A 15,976-nucleotide genomic window follows, 5' to 3' on the forward strand; every position below is an offset into this window, starting at 1 on the left:
TAGATAAGGTATTCAGAGACTGGCCTTCAACTTTTGATTTGAATCGTTTAGTCTGGGAAGTGAAATGTTTGCCCTTAAAACATATATTTTCTCATCTCTTCTCGTAATAAATGTGTCATCTTGCCCAGGGGGAATTTGATAGTTTGGGAATAATATGTTGAGAACATGTTGGTGTCCTCAGTCAATTGACTTCAAGCTGTCAGCCTTTGTATTATGACAGCAGCATTTGGCTAATGACCTAGACAGATGCCTGATATGTGTCAGTGATTTGTAATAACATTCTGTTTTTAAGAGACAAATATGTGATTGAAACGAAGTGAGTATCACAGCAGGATTTTAAATTAGTTGGAGAGTTGGAGGCAGGGTTTCTCAATCTTGTTTGGTTCACCAGCCCAGTCAGTATTATATGATCTTGATATTGTATGACGAATGGTACCCTCATTTATGGCCAATGCAGTCGAAGAGGAGTGAAACAAAGTGATGGGACATTTGTTCCGCTGCTGGGCATACAGTCACTGACTATTCTGTGTGCTGTTCATCCATGCTAGAAGACTGAGAGTTTTTTCATAAAGTAAGAGGTTTCGCTGTGTTGAGCACACATCCCCAGGCTTGGGGAGTATTGTTCAAAATGAGCGATGGAAGCAGAGCTTGGGAGAGCTTATTGTTAATGTCTTTCCTCAAGAACCCCAGTTTGGTGATGGAAGAGAACAGGTCTCGCTGGAGGCACCCACTGTAATCAATTAAAGGACTGGAAATATTTCTCTCTGACCTCCAGGGACCTTGTGTTATTAAGGACCTTTTATCTTGGGTTTTTCAGATACTTGATAGTCAACTTTGGGAACAAACACACACATCCTCAACACTTGAGTTATAGTATCTTTGTAATAAACAATGTAAATGGAATTGTTAGCCAAACTCTCAATCGTCTCCTCTCCTCCCTCCATCCCTCCAGGGAAGCCAACATGTCGGTGCCCTATAGGGTTTACAGGTCCGTTCTGTGAGAAGCGGGTGTGTGATTACTACTGTCTGAATGGTGGTACCTGTGATGTCAGCCTAGGGAACCAGCCGGTGTGCCGCTGCATGGCAGAGTATACTGGAGACCGCTGTCTTTACCGTGAGTAAAGGGATCCAATTACGTATGGACTCTTGGGGGTGCCTAATGTCCCTTGAGGGTGCCTGAGGTCAAATATATTTTTCGAGGGTCCCAAATATATATTTCAATTCCCATGGAGAGCCACTGATTTATTATGAGGAGCACAGCCCCCCCCTTAAAATCATGTCATGTATTTCCGACCATAGGCCAATCCACCAGCAATAGCAACAAACTACACATAAACATCTGACCTTAACACAATCCGTATCAACCTACCCTGTAGCATTCCCAAGATCACTAAAGAACATGAATAAACAACAATAGCTGACCATTTATATTCAGTCACACTCTCTAGAAATCTGATATCTTTTTAGTTTTGCATATTTAAGGTTCCAACGACAACAATAAATACTAAATCAAACAATGAATTGTTTTTGGGGGGTTTTATTCCAGAAAGGGCATTTCATAGCTACAAAAACCATGTGGGGGCGAGAGAGTAATTCTAAATGCCACTCTAAACAACCTTTGGGGGTTTCTGTGCTGCACTGATAAAATATTTCCCTCCCTTATGTTGGCTTTGTCATTATAAATTGTGGGGAAAACAATTTCAACTGACGCCATTACTGAGTTTCTACTGTAACTTGCCCAAGGGGTGATACGTTTTCATCTATGAACGAGATGCCATTTGATACAGATAATTAATTCTCATTAAAGGCCTGTAAAAATGTTAGCAAATCACCTAAAACTATGCTCCCATTTCCTTAATATGAAATGCACCTCTCTCTCCTCTATCTCTTTCTCTTTTTCTGGTCTCCCTCTCCTCTGACAGACATCTGCCACCACTACTGTGTAAACTCCAAGGCCTGTACATTGTCCAGTAGTGGCCATGTAGAGTGTGTGTGTCCAGCCAAATACGAGGGCAACAAGTGTGAGGTGGACAAGTGCCTGAGGTGCCATGGAGCACCTTGCCTCGTCAACGATGACACAGGAGATGTGGTCTGCAAGTAAGTTGTTAGCATCTCACAACATTACTTTATATTCTATGTTGGGTTAACTCCTTAGAGCTAATACTTGATGTACTGTAGATGAAAGTCTTCCATGTATTGTATTTTCTATGGTTGTAATGCATTAACATTCCACAGCTTCACATTTTTCAATACCGTTTATACAAAAAATAGGTTATCAATCAGTAGTCTTGCAAACTCAAACAATGAAAGAAAGACAGAAATTGTGGGCCACTCAGTGACAGCAGCTTTCCACTGTTTCCTTCAGCTGTACTAATGGCAGGATGGCACCCAGCTGTCAGCTATGTGACGGCTACTGTTACAACGGAGGTACCTGTCACCTGGACCCTGACACCAATCTGCCCTTCTGTCAGTAAGTACAGTAACTACCTACTAGCAATAGCCTGGAATAACAATAGCCTAGGTACGTTTTCTCTATTCTTACTTTAATCTTCATTGCCATTCAGTTATGCCAAAAAGGGTGGCCTGAAGTGGAACCACATCTCCTTGGGCTTTTATTCTAATGATTGATTTTTGAAGGTGGTTGTGGAGTAGGGGACTTTTCTTTATTTTTAACACAGGGCTAAGATCCTAAGTAGAGAGAGTGTTTGACACCAGTGGGCGCAGGCCATGTCACAGCAAGAGACAGGATGATATGGCTCAATAAGATAATGAGTCACACCTGCCTCTACATGAGGGGCTTTGATGTGGGTATAGATCTTTAAAAAGCTAACCCTCTATGGCAGTGTAGAAGAAAGGAAGCTCTGCATGGGGTGCAGCTACAGAAAGTAACCACACACTTAAACTACTGAAACGTTACTTTTCAGAACATATCACTGTTCACTTGTCATTGTGTCTCCACTCTGTGGTAGGCTTCAGGAGAAAGTGTATACACTATTTTGATCTTCAGTGATAAGGAGTGGGTTATACAAGTAATGAGCAGCAGAAACTCCATGGCAATGACTGGTAGAGGACAATAGGTTGGCTCCAGAGACCTGTGGGAATCATCCAAGAGAATGTATACTCTGCAGTTCTGGTGATCCACAAAGATTAATTTCAGCTCTGTTATAATCAGGTGTGGTTCAATGTTAAAGACCTCCCCACGGAGATGATTGGAAATCCCTCTGAAAAGGGAAACCTTGTTGCTTGAACGATCTATTTTACTGCCCCCATTGTCCATTGTAGTTAAAATGAAATTTGTGGCCATGACTGGCAAGATTCAAGGGATAGAATCAATTTCTATGCAAATGATCCCATCTCATTTTCCACGAGGTTAACAGATCTTGATAATGTGGTTTATTCATTGGCTGCGAGGCATAGAGATTAGGTTAGATGATGGATACGTCTGTGTCAAGAAATCATAATGTTTGACCTTAAACTATAACAGAGTAAATTAATATCTTATCCAAGCCACCCGAGAAACTCCACAGGCAGAAAAATCCTCATTGAGATGGTAATTTTCAGATAAGTGTCTTAAAGGTCTAAAGGATTTTCAAAAGTCATCAATGTGTTCCGCCAGTAAATATAATCAGTGTATATAAACATAAAGTGGGCTTAATAATCGTTTTGATGAATTCACAGGGCACAGACTGTTTATCAAGATCAACATGTTCATAAATAATCTGCATTTGCTTATTTCTGTTTATTTTTCTGTATTAAAAATGTTCTGTTCATTTTTTAGGAATACTGTAAATAAGCATAGTGTGAATTGATAACAACTGAAAAAACATATTTTTTGCCTCAATGGATGTGGTTGTCTTTAGTTTAGCTAACCATAACGTTTCTAGTTTAGTTTTAGTAAAAAAAAAAAATTGCATGAATGATAGAAACATGAAAGTTTACCAAGGGACGAATTTATTAAAATATTTTGGAACAAATCTGTCGTATTTTGTTTGTTGCCATGTTGAAGGGTTGGTCGTTTTTATCAAAATCACACCACCACACTGTTTTACAGCTGCACGTCAGGGTTCAAGAACCAACGTTGTGATGAGCTGGCCAACCCATGTGATTACTTCTGTCAGAATGAGGGGATGTGCACTATCACTGCCCTTAACAAACCACGCTGCAAGTAGGTCCCTTCCTCACTTCCTGTGGCTGTTCCAGAGGTCTCACCACCCCGCCCTCTCGTCATTCAGTTCCATTTCAGCCAGTGTGATGGTCTATATAACACTTTTCCCACTATAATACAGTTCCTACTCCCTCTTTAACTCACTGCTAACCATCCACATCTCATTCAGCCCGAGCTGACATGCCCTTCGAGTAACATTAAAGTGATGATGTGACGTGACATGTCAATATAGGGGACCTGTTGTGACCTGCAAGTATGATGACTAATTTTGCAATGTGAATTTGGAGACAAGAAAATGTGGACCTTTAACTTTGAGTTGCATAGTATTTAGTTATGAAATAAGTACATTCAACAGCATGTCAATGGTTGTGTTGTAGATTAGATAACAAAACATTTCTGTTCATCAGATCTTACCTACTATTTTCCCTAACAACATTGTATTTGATCTTTTTCCCATTAAAATTCAGGATTGTCCATGCTGTGACATTCATTCTATGGGGGAATGATTCATTGTTTGTATGTGTGAGATGCTATTCTCATTCTTATTCCTGATTCATGGAGTGCATGTAATTTAGTATAATTTCATACCTTCCGTCACCATCCAGTTGTAGCCGTCAGATCACTCATGCTTTACAGACACATCAGCGTCAATCATGTCCAATTGGAAATCACCTCCTCTAACTAGGGTCATTCATCACTCCCATTGGATACCATCCAAACAGCAAACCAGATGACTCCTTGTTTTCTCATAGTTTTTTGCTGAATATTTATCATGTTAATCAGTATGTTATCTACTCCTCACTAAATGTAGATGTCTTCTGTGTTCTTTATATCTAATCTACTGTACTAAATCTGTAATATTTTTATCCATGGTTTAGTGTCTCCTTTGTTCCTATAGTGATCTTTCTATGTGGGGATTAAGGTAGAGAGCACTGAGGACTATGGTTGATTTTCTCATCTCTGATTGGTCTGTTCCAGGTGCTCAGCCAATTGGGCAGGGACACAGTGTGAAAGGCCCGCCCCTAAAAGCAGCAGATCGGACAACACCAGTGGAAGTGAGTTCAGGAGTCACATTACTCACCCAGTGTCATACATAACCAAAAGACTAACCAGAGGATGGCTATCGTTAGGTGGATTGTCGACACGTATGCCTAACTATAAACAGAGAGCAAGAGGCTAAGTGAGATGGTCCACTCCCATCAAAATCTGTCCAAGCGGAAATACACCGATAAGCAGACCAATAAGCAGACAGATTTTCTTTTTTTTAAATGTTCACCTTTATTTATCCAGGTAGGCCAGGACAAGTTCTCATTTACAACTGTGACCTAGCCAATATAAAGCAAAGCAGTGAGATACTGGGGTGCAAAGGAGCAAAAAAAAATATTACAATATGGGGATGAGGTAGTTGGATGGGCTATTTACAGGTGGGCTATGTACAGGTGCAATGATCTGTAAGCTGCTCTGACAGCTGATGCTTAAAGTTTGTGAGGGAGATATGAGTCTCCAGCTTCAGTGATTTTTGCAATTCGTTCCAGTCATTGGCAGCAGAGAACTGGAAGGAAAGGAGGCCAAAGGAGGAATTGGCTTTGGGGGTGACCAGTGAAATATACCTGCTGGAGCGCGTGCTACGGGTGGGTGCTGTTATGGTGACCAGTGAGCTAAGGCGGGGCTTTACCTAGCAAAGACTTGACCTAAAGCCAGTGGGTTTGGCGACGAATATGAAGCGAGGGACAGCCAACGAGAGCATACAGGTTGCAGTGGTGGGTAGTATATTGGGCTTTGGTGACAAAACGGATGGCACTGTGATAGACTGCATCCAATTTGCTGAGTAAGTCAGAACTGTCCAGAGTAGTGATGCTAGACGGGTGAGCAGGTGCGGGCAGCGATCGGTTAAAGAGCATGCATTTAGTTTTACTTGCATTTAAGAGCAGTTGGAGGCCACGGAAGGAGAGTTGTATGGCATTGAAGCTCGTCTGAAGGTTAGTTAACACAATGTCCAAAGAAGGGCCAGAAGTATACAGAATGGTGTTGTCTGCATAGAGGTGGATCAGAGAATCACCAGCAGCAAGAGCGACATCATTGATGTATACAGAGAAAAGAGTCGGCCCAAGGATCGAACCCTGTGGCACCCCCATAGAGACTGCCAGAGGTCCAGACAACAGGCCCTCCGATTTGACACACTGATCTCTGTCTGAGAAGTAGTTGGTCAACCAGGCGAGGCAGTCATTTGAGAATCCAAGGCTGTTGAGTCTGCTGATAAGAATGTGGTGATTGACAGAGTCAAAAGCCTTGGCCAGGTCGATGAATACGGCTGTACAGTATTGTCTTTTATTGATGGCGTTTATGATATCGTTTAGGACCTTGAGCATGGCTGAGGTGCACCCATGACCAGCTCGGAAACCAGATTGCATAGAGGAGAAATGGTCGGTGATCTGTTTGTCAACTTGGCTTTTGAAGACCTTAGAAAGGCAGGGTATGATAGATAAAGGTCTGTAGCAGTTTTTTGTTTTGAGTGTCTCCCCCTTTGAAGAGGGGGATGACCTCGGCAGCTTTCCAATCTTTGGGGATCTCAGGCGATACGAAAGATAGGTTGAACAGGCTAGTAATAGGGGTTGCAACAATTGCAGTTGCCTTCCCAACAATGGAACAACTCCCATTTTTAGGTGGAGACGAGACCATCTCGTCATTATATACAGTATATCCCTGCTATAAAGCTCAACTCCACATTTCATTCTAAATGCCTACTGCTTGCAAAATACATTTTTTTCAACTACAAAAATGTTTCTTTGCAGGACACAGATTGTCCTGCCTTCAAATCAAATTTTTTTTGTCACATGCAACAGGTGTAGTAGACCTTACCGTGAAATGCTTACTTACAAGCCCTAATCAACAATGCAGTTTTAAGAAAATAAAGAGTTAAGAAATGATTTACTAAATAAACTAAAGTAAAAAAATAAAAGGTACAATAAAATAACAATAACGAGGCTATATACAGCCGGTACCGGTATCGAGTCAATATGCCAGGGTACAGGTTAGTCAAGTTAATATGTGCGGGGGTATAATGCGCGGGGGTACAGGTTAGTCGAGGTAATATCTACATTTAGGTACAGTAGGGGTAAAATGACTATGCATAGATAATATACAGCGAACAGCAGCAGCGTTAAAAAAAAAGGGGGTGTCGATGCAAATAGTCTGGGTTGCCATTTGATTAGCTTTTCAGCAGTCTTATGGCTTGGGGTTAGAAGCTGTTAAGTTGCCTTTTGGACCTAGACTTGGCACTCCGGCACCTCTTGCTGTGTGGTAGCAGAGAGAACAGTCTATGATAAGAGTGACTGGAGTCTTTGGCAATTCTTAGGGCCTTCCACTGACACAGCCTGGTATAGAGGTCCTGGATGGCAGGAAGCTTGGCCCCAGTGATGTACTGGGCTGTACGCACAAGCCTCTGTATCGCCTTAACCATGATAGTTTGTTGGTGATGTGGACACCAAGGAATTTGATGCTCTCAACCTGCTCCACTATAGCCCTGTCAATGAGAAAGGGGGCATGCTCGGTCCTCCTTTTCCTGAACTTTCAATAATATCTGAATTGCTTCACCTTGCTTTTCTGGTTGGCTGGATGCAAGTTTCACCATCCAATTATCGACAGGAGTACAAGATTCATCATAGCATGAACCGTGGTTATACTTTGGCACATGAAAATGATTAGAATATGTCAATTATTGCATTCTGGCCATGCTGGCTTTGTCGAGCTCCCTGAGACATGAAACAGATAGGTGGAAGGGCATACAGGCTGTCGGCAATTTTATTAATGCGCATTTTGCCTAAATGGGTAATGGAAACACTAACCGCTTCATTTTTATCTAGGTGTGATGTCATTACGTCCAGCTGTTTTTATCGACACAAGTTAGTTAAATTGAACACCGCAGCAGGCAATTGTCGCATTTATTTTCTATGCAAACTTTCAAAATGTCGACAAAGAATTACTGGACAATTTATTGGAAACATAGCTTGGGATTAGGGATGTACCGACATGACATTTTTGGCCTTTACCTGATATTTTCCTTGCCAAAAAGCCTGATACCTATTAACTGATATTTAAAATTGTAGCGGCCTTTTAAGCATTCTAGTACAGTTAAATAGTTGAAACACACACACACACGCATGCACACACACACACACTGACCGAAAAGTTATTTTTTTGGCATTTACATAACGTCCACATTACCAGTAAAACATAATCAAAACCTATTTATTTCACTTACTTGCTGTGCTGTTTCATTGTTCAGTCGTTTCATTCTCATCCAGGATTTCATCATACATGTCAAGCAGTGAAGTTACAGCTCTGTCTGTCCTCGGCGTGCACTGTCACTGTGTCCATTTCCATCTTGTCCAGCTGTGTCTGTGACATTTCACATAAACCCTGTTTCTTGTCTGCATCGAAGTAGCGGTCCTTGTATCTAGCATCGAGCATGGTGGCGACACAGTAAAGAGGCTCAGTGAGAATGCCACCAAATCGCTTGTTCACAGCCTCTGGTAGAGTGCTTTTGCAAGTTTTAACCCCACGGTCTGTGTCGGCAGTTTTGTTGAGCAAGCGTTTCAATGCCATGACAGAGGGTATCACGTCTGCAGCAGACTCTATTGATGAGCTTATTTCTCGAATCAGTTGTTCGAATAGAGCTAGGATTGTGTTCATGTTTCAAACATCTCAAATGCCATTGAAATGGCAGCAGCGGTATGAGAACCAGCACATTCTTGAGCATGCAATACGGCTTTCCAGTAGGAAATCCTCGTCGACCCACTGTGCTGTCAGACTCAGCATGCTCATGGGGCTGACATCGCTGGTCTAAATGTCAGTGACGCTATTACTGTAGCAAGTAGCTCATGGATGTGTGTTTCAGCAATACTGTGTAACTCTGGTAGGGAAACATCTGAAAATTAACGCCTAATTGGTAGTATGTACAGTGGCTCGAGGTGCTCGACCAGTCGGCGAAAGCCAACATCATCCACGACAGAGAATGGTTGACTGTCAAGGGCAATGAATTCCGTTATCTTGGCGTTAATGGATTTTGCCTTTGAGTTGTCTCGCTGAAATACTCTTTCAAATGACTGCTCGACTTGAACTTGTTTAGTTGTTGGAAGTGTGCGCTTAGTTTTTTTCTGCTTTTGTTCTAGGTAGACGCTGAACGTCTGGGGGCGATGCACTTTCAAATTAGTAATTAGGTTTTTGGTATTGAAAGATTTCACTTTCTCCTCTCCTCAGGAAATAATAGCAGCACAAATTTTGCATATGGCCTTTTTGTTATCTTCCTTTGAAACTTCCAGATAGATCCACACAGCAGACTTTGTGGGCCAGGTTAGGAATGCATTGTTGCACATGTAGCGCTGTATTTTTCGTGGCGTCATTCCGTCATCTACAGTGCCTTGCGAAAGTATTCGGCCCCCTTGAACTTTGCGACCTTTTGCCACATTTCAGGCTTCAAACATAAAGATATAAAACTATATATTTTTTGTGAAGAATCAACAACAAGTGGGACACAATCATGAAGTGGAACGACATTTATTGGATATTTCAAACTTTTTTAACAAATCAAAAACTGAAAAATTAAGCGTGCAAAATTATTCAGCTCCTTTACTTTCAGTGCAGCAAACTCTCTCCAGAAGTTCAGTGAGGATCTCTGAATGATCCAATGTTGACCTAAATGACTAATGATGATAAATACAATCCACCTGTGTGTAATCAAGTCTCCGTATAAATGCACCTGCACTGTGATAGTCTCAGAGGTCCGTTAAAAGCGCAGAGAGCATCATGAAGAACAAGGAACACACCAGGCTGTTGTGAAGAAGTTTAAAGCCGGATTTGGATACAAAAAGATTTCCCAAGCTTTAAACATCCCAAGGAGCACTGTGTTGGAATTTTTAGCTAATATCGTCTGATTCCGATATGCTTACCGATATATCGTGCATCCCTACTTGTGGTAACAGTAACAGTAAGCCTACATTTTAATGCAATTCCATCCTTTATCTTTTCTGTGTTTCAGGGAGCATAGCCATCATCGTGCCTCTGGTCCTGCTGGTGATCTTGATCACAACAGTGGTGGCGGGCATTTTCATCTGTAAACGAAGACAGAGGTACAATAGGTTAAGCCTAATAAGTAACCATGCTGGCTGTTATGTCCTGTGATATGTGTTGTATGTCTTGTAGTTTTGTGTTTTATGTGTATGCCAGGAATGCCTGTATTGTTGCCAAACAGATATTCCATATAGGACAATTAAGTATTCAATTCAATTTAAATTGTGGTGTGGTTGGTGAACTCAGGTACAACATACCATATATTATCTCCTGATAATGAGTTCTGGTTGTCCTACTTCTCCCAGGGGGAAGCGGGTGACTAGGCAGCCCATGACGAATGGAGGGATAAACGTGGAGATAGGAAACCCTTCCTACAACATGTATGAGGTCGACCACGACAACCATGCAGATGCTGGCAGCCTTCTGCGACCAAACTTTACACTGGACCCTCATAAGGTTTGTATTGTCAGACTATGTACAAAATCAGCCATTCATTTTGTGCTTAATAACATGTTGTGTGAATGCAAAAACACTCAGATTAGTAGAATATTGTAAGTGTGTATTGCTGAGGAAAACTGTTATTCATGTTTCAATATTTCATTGGGATAATATCATTTACAGAGACATACAGAGACATAACGTTGTAGTCTCATCTGTTAATACATCAGTATGCATTTTTGGTATCCATCCATTTTTGGTATCCTAGTCATGTAATCAGTAGTGTGATAGCAAAATGAGGCTTAAAAATCTCCTCTTGTGGCATACCAGACTGTCTATCCACGGTTTGTTTTAAAATAGATGTGTAGTTATATTGGCAGATGGAGCATAAACCTCAGGTATGTGGAGAGAAACATTATTAAGGTGCTCTGTACCAAGTGAACATTTTATCTGCTGTTGATTCACTTTCTTCTTAGGTCTCAGCACTGCACTAACACTACGAATATCAAATAAATCATAACAGCTTTACTGATCTATCTTGTTAGCTAACTTGCCTGTTACCACTTCAAGCTTAATGCGTTTAGTTCTCGCCATGCCAACTTTGACATCTGCTATTGTCAGTCCCACCTGGATCCCTTTTCATTAGAAAGGTAGAGGCAGACTGAATCACATCTAGCTCACTCCTCTATCAGTGGATGCTGTAGGTGAAATTTGCAATGGTTTTTGCAAGTTCCAAAACCAAAAATGGATTGACAATCGATGATCTCATTTTCTAGTCATCACATCATTTTTAGTTCCTCACTGATGTTGATATATCATGGATTTTCAGTTGGATTTTATTCATATACACAGCGTTTGTTGGTTGACAACAGCTTGGCCTTGTGGCATGGTGAACACGGCAGAACTTGTGTGTTGCAGGGATGGTGTGTGAAGTCCAGTGACCCTCGCACCCTGGGCATACATACTGTGCCCAAGGAGGTGATACCTGGACAGGTGAATTCTCCCATCCTTCCCTTTAGTTTAGACCAGCGATTCTCAACTGGTGTGTCAGGAATATGGGCAAATTGAAATTATTGACAATGAAAAAGGTGGGACTGTTGTTCCCTTGTCATATAATTGGTACATTTACTATCACTATCGCATTAAAAATAGATTGCATTATGGCAACAACAACAGAAATATTGGATCGCTACTGAGACAACCTGGTTCAATTTGGGTGTCAAGGCAAAACCAGTTGAGAACCATCACCATCTCATACAGAGGGAGCCATAATGTCTTGCCATTCACTATAAAAGGAGCAGATGTGCCTCCCGAGTGGTGCAGTGGTCTAAGGCACTTCACTGCAGTGCTAGCTGTGCCACTAGAGATCCTGGTTCGAGTCCAGGTTCTGTCGCAGCCAGCCGCGACCGGGAGACCCATGGGGTGGCGCGCAATCGACCCAGTGTCGTCCGGGTTAGGGGAGGGTTTGGCCGGCAGGGATGTTCTTGTCCCATCGTGCTCTAGCTTACTTCTGTGGTGGGCTGGGCGCAATGCACGCTGACACGATCGCTAGGTGTTTCCTCTGACACATGGGTGCGGCTGGCTTCAGGGTTAAGCGGGCATTGTGTCAAGTAGCGGCAGCTTGGCTGGGTTGTGTTTCGGAGGATGCACGACCTTTACCTCTCCCGGGTCTGTACGGGAGTTGCAGCGATGGGACAATACAATTGGATACCACGAAATTGGGGAGAAGAAAAGATGTGAACATTAGTAAATCTCCTTTTTGCAGGAAGTCTGCAGGCAGTTTAGTATGATTCAATTCATCTTGAATTCATCTTGAATTTAAGATGAATTCTTCATATTTAACAAGGGAAAGTATTGTTGCACTAGTAAAAGAGACTTCAGAATATATGCTATCACCAATTTGGGAACTAACATCCCATTGGAAAAGCTCAGTCTTGAAAATTCGATATGTAAACTCAGCAAAAAAGAAACGTCCTCTCACTGTCAACTGTGTTTATTTTCAGCCAGCTTAACATGTGTAAATATTTGTATGAACCTAAAAAGATTCAACAACTGAGACCTGAACAACTTCCACAGACATGTGACTAACAGAAATGGAATAATGCGTCCCTGAACAAAGGGGGGGTCAAAATCAAAAGTAACAGTCAGTATCTGGTGTGGCCACCAGCTGCAGTGAAGTACTGCAATGCATCTCCTCCTCATGGACTGTACCAGATTTGCCAGTTCTTGCTGTGAGATGTTACCCCACTCTTCCACCAAGGCACCTGCAAGTTTCTGGACATTTCTGATGGAAATGGCCCTAGCTCTCACCCTCCGATCCAACAGATCTCAATGGAATTGAGATCCGGGCTCTTCGCTGGCCGTGGCAGAACACTGACATTCCCGTCTTGCAGGAAATCATGCACAGAACGAGCAGTAAGACTGGTGGCATTGTCATGCTGGAGGGTCATGTCAGGATGAGCCTGCAGGAAGGGTACCACATGAGGGAGGAGGATGTCTTCCCTGTAACGCATAGTGTTGAGATTGCTTGCAATGACAACAAGCTCAGTCCGATGATGTTGTAACACACCGCCCCAGACCATGACAGCGACAGTGGTTTGTGCCCATAGGTGACGTTGTTGCGGGTGATGACTGGTGAGGACCTTCCTTACAACAGGCCTATAAGCCCTCAGTCCAGCCTCTCTCAGCCTATTGCGGACAGACTGAGCACTGATGGAGGGATTGTGCATTCCTGTTGTAACTCAGGCAGTTGTTGTTGCCATCCTGTACCTGTCCCGCATGGGTGATGATCGGATGTACCCATCCTGTGCAGGTGTTGTTACACGTGGTCTGCCACTGTGAGGACGATCAGCTGTCCGTCCTGTCTCCCTGTAGCGCTGTCTTAGGCGTCTCACAGTACGGACATTGCAATTTATTGCCCTGGCCACATCTGCAGTCCTCATTCCTCCTTGCAGCATGCCTAAGGCACGTTCACGCAGATGACCAGGGACCCTGGGCATCTTTCATTTGGTGTTTTTCAGTCAGTTGAAAGGCCTCTTTAGTGTCCTAAGTTTTCATAACTGTGACCTCAATTGCCTACCGTCTGTAAGCTGTTAGTGTCTTAACGACCGTTCCACAGATGCATGTTCATTAATTGCTTATGGTTTGTTGAACAAGTATGGAAAACAGTGTTTAAACCCTTTACAATTAAGATCTGTGAAGTTATTTGGATTTTTACGTATTATCTTTGAAAGACAGGGTTCTGAAAAAAAGACATTTATTTTTTGCTGAGATTATATTAGGAGTAAACAATGCATGTTTAATACCGTATCTTTGACTAATGTGCATGGGCTATCTTCTTTCTTTCCTGCTACCTTGCAATAACTTTTAGCTGATACGTTTATCTTTACCCTTCTTGATTAACTTTAACATAAAAAAGTTGTGTGTTGCCTCTGTATCAAGAGAAAACAAAGCACTGATGTTTAAGGGCATCTTCATTCGGGGCACCAAATTACATAAGGTATTTTCTTATGCATTGTTGACAGCTGTGCTGATGTGTCTTTGTCATATATATAACAGCATTTTTACTCCCTTAATGCAGCCCATGAACTACTCCAACCCAGTGTATGCAAAGATCTACCTTGACGGACAGAACTGTCGGAAACCGGTCATCAATATAGACGAGAGGAGAGAGCTACTCCCAAAGAAACTAGAAGGGACAATTCGCGAAACCGCCGCATAGCCTGACTTTACACTTTCTACTCCTTTTATAAGACAGTGTACAAATGTATAAAAACAAGAGGAAAATAAGAATTTTCTATTTCCTATCAGGCTCCGGTCCTCACGGTTAGGTTTGTTGGTTTTTGGCATCAGCATTACCTCCTCATTTGTGTGCTGAACACTTTTATTTCAATTTGTTTAGTTTCCGTTGTTTGCTTTATGTTTCTCGAACAATTGTAATACAGCACTATATAGTATATACTGCAAGACACTGAAGTAAAGCTGCTGATTTACAAAATACCTTATTAACACCGGAACTCTTCTGTTGTAAAGAAACGTTAAGATCGATACAATACTTATTTCTGTACCTGTACATGTCTCTCTCTTGTTAAAGTGGAACCAACAAATTGTTATTCTGGTGCAGTATACAGTACTAACGCAGGTCTCGATTTTTCTTTTCTGAACAAATATCTCATCTTTTAAAAACAATAGTAGTTTGAGGTTGGTCAAGTTATGATTGCTATGGTTTCCACTGTCATTACTTTTCTCAGAACAAAAACTGTTTATCTTCGCAATAACATGTTATCATTTCATGGCTTCATACCTGAGTAGTGAAGCTTGTTTTCTGTCTTTGTGTTTGTATCATTTGTTTCAGCCATGATGAATACACAGGTTAGTTTTAAGATAGTCCTTTTCCGTTGACCATCTAATTCAGTATTCTACAGTGTTATAGCATCACGTTCATGTAATAATTTCAAACATATATTTGCTCTGCTTCAAATCGAAGATATTTTACTGAGGTGTCTGAAATGTGTACTCCATCTACGAAGTTCTGTTTGGATCACAGAGATGATTGAAGCTCAACATGAATGTTCTGAGAATAGTCGCAGATATAGACGTCCATATTTTTTTAGGTCTCTTGTTCCAAAAAAGTATCTGTATCTACGTTACGGCATAAGGATTTAAACACGGAAAAGGATTTAACACAACGTTACGGCTACAATGTGACTTTAGAGAATTATAAAGATACTTTCTGTTACTTTCAGAAAGGGAAAGACGATAGATATAACACATTTTATAATTTTGTATTTTATTTGTATGTTTGGCTGCTTGTATTTTGAAGAAATGTATTAAATGTAAGTACTTTTATATAAATGTAAATCAATATAAAATAAAGGGGGCTTATTTCCATTTCAAAATAAATATTTTGTTTTTTTAGATCTTTGCTTGATAATGGCGCTAACATCAGACTTCAACATGATGCTACATCGCAAGTTAATTCACATAAAATGTTACCCCATGCTAGTGATAATATGAGCATGTGGCATTTTTTCCAGCAAGACACCTGTTGGAACAATACCTCACATGAAGGGATTTAAAGCTATAATCCGCAGTTGAAACAATAACAAAGCAGGCATCCCGCCTCTGTTTTGGAGAAATGTAACTACTCTCAAGTTCACAGACAGTTATGGATGCAAGGACTAACAGTTGATGACATAGAAATTGTGGTGTTTGAGGCTATACAGTGTTTTAATTACATTTACATTGTTTACAAATATTGGCTTTAAAAAAGCTTATATTTTGGGTTCTGATTTATAAGGCATT

The 15,976-nt window shown here is 41.4% G+C and overlaps 1 protein-coding gene across 1 annotated transcript in view; it reads left to right on the plus strand.

Annotated features, from left to right (window-relative positions):
- LOC110504354 (low-density lipoprotein receptor-related protein 1B) overlaps positions 1-15,574 on the plus strand; it is a 422,565-nt gene extending 406,991 nt beyond the window's left edge. Inside the window, exons 84-92 of the mRNA XM_036965026.2 lie at positions 953-1,114; positions 1,923-2,097; positions 2,366-2,470; positions 4,052-4,165; positions 5,144-5,220; positions 10,203-10,293; positions 10,540-10,690; positions 11,591-11,665; positions 14,253-15,574. Coding sequence (XP_036820921.2) covers positions 953-1,114; positions 1,923-2,097; positions 2,366-2,470; positions 4,052-4,165; positions 5,144-5,220; positions 10,203-10,293; positions 10,540-10,690; positions 11,591-11,665; positions 14,253-14,393 — 1,091 coding nt within the window. The 3' untranslated portion in view covers positions 14,394-15,574. The remainder of the gene's footprint in view (positions 1-952; positions 1,115-1,922; positions 2,098-2,365; positions 2,471-4,051; positions 4,166-5,143; positions 5,221-10,202; positions 10,294-10,539; positions 10,691-11,590; positions 11,666-14,252) is intronic.
- The last annotated feature ends 402 nt before the right edge of the window (positions 15,575-15,976 follow it).

The sequence above is a fragment of the Oncorhynchus mykiss genome, chromosome 3, assembly GCF_057628025.1.
Source record: "Oncorhynchus mykiss isolate SJ-2025 chromosome 3, ASM5762802v1, whole genome shotgun sequence".
In the NCBI taxonomy this organism is placed as follows: domain Eukaryota; kingdom Metazoa; phylum Chordata; class Actinopteri; order Salmoniformes; family Salmonidae; genus Oncorhynchus; species Oncorhynchus mykiss.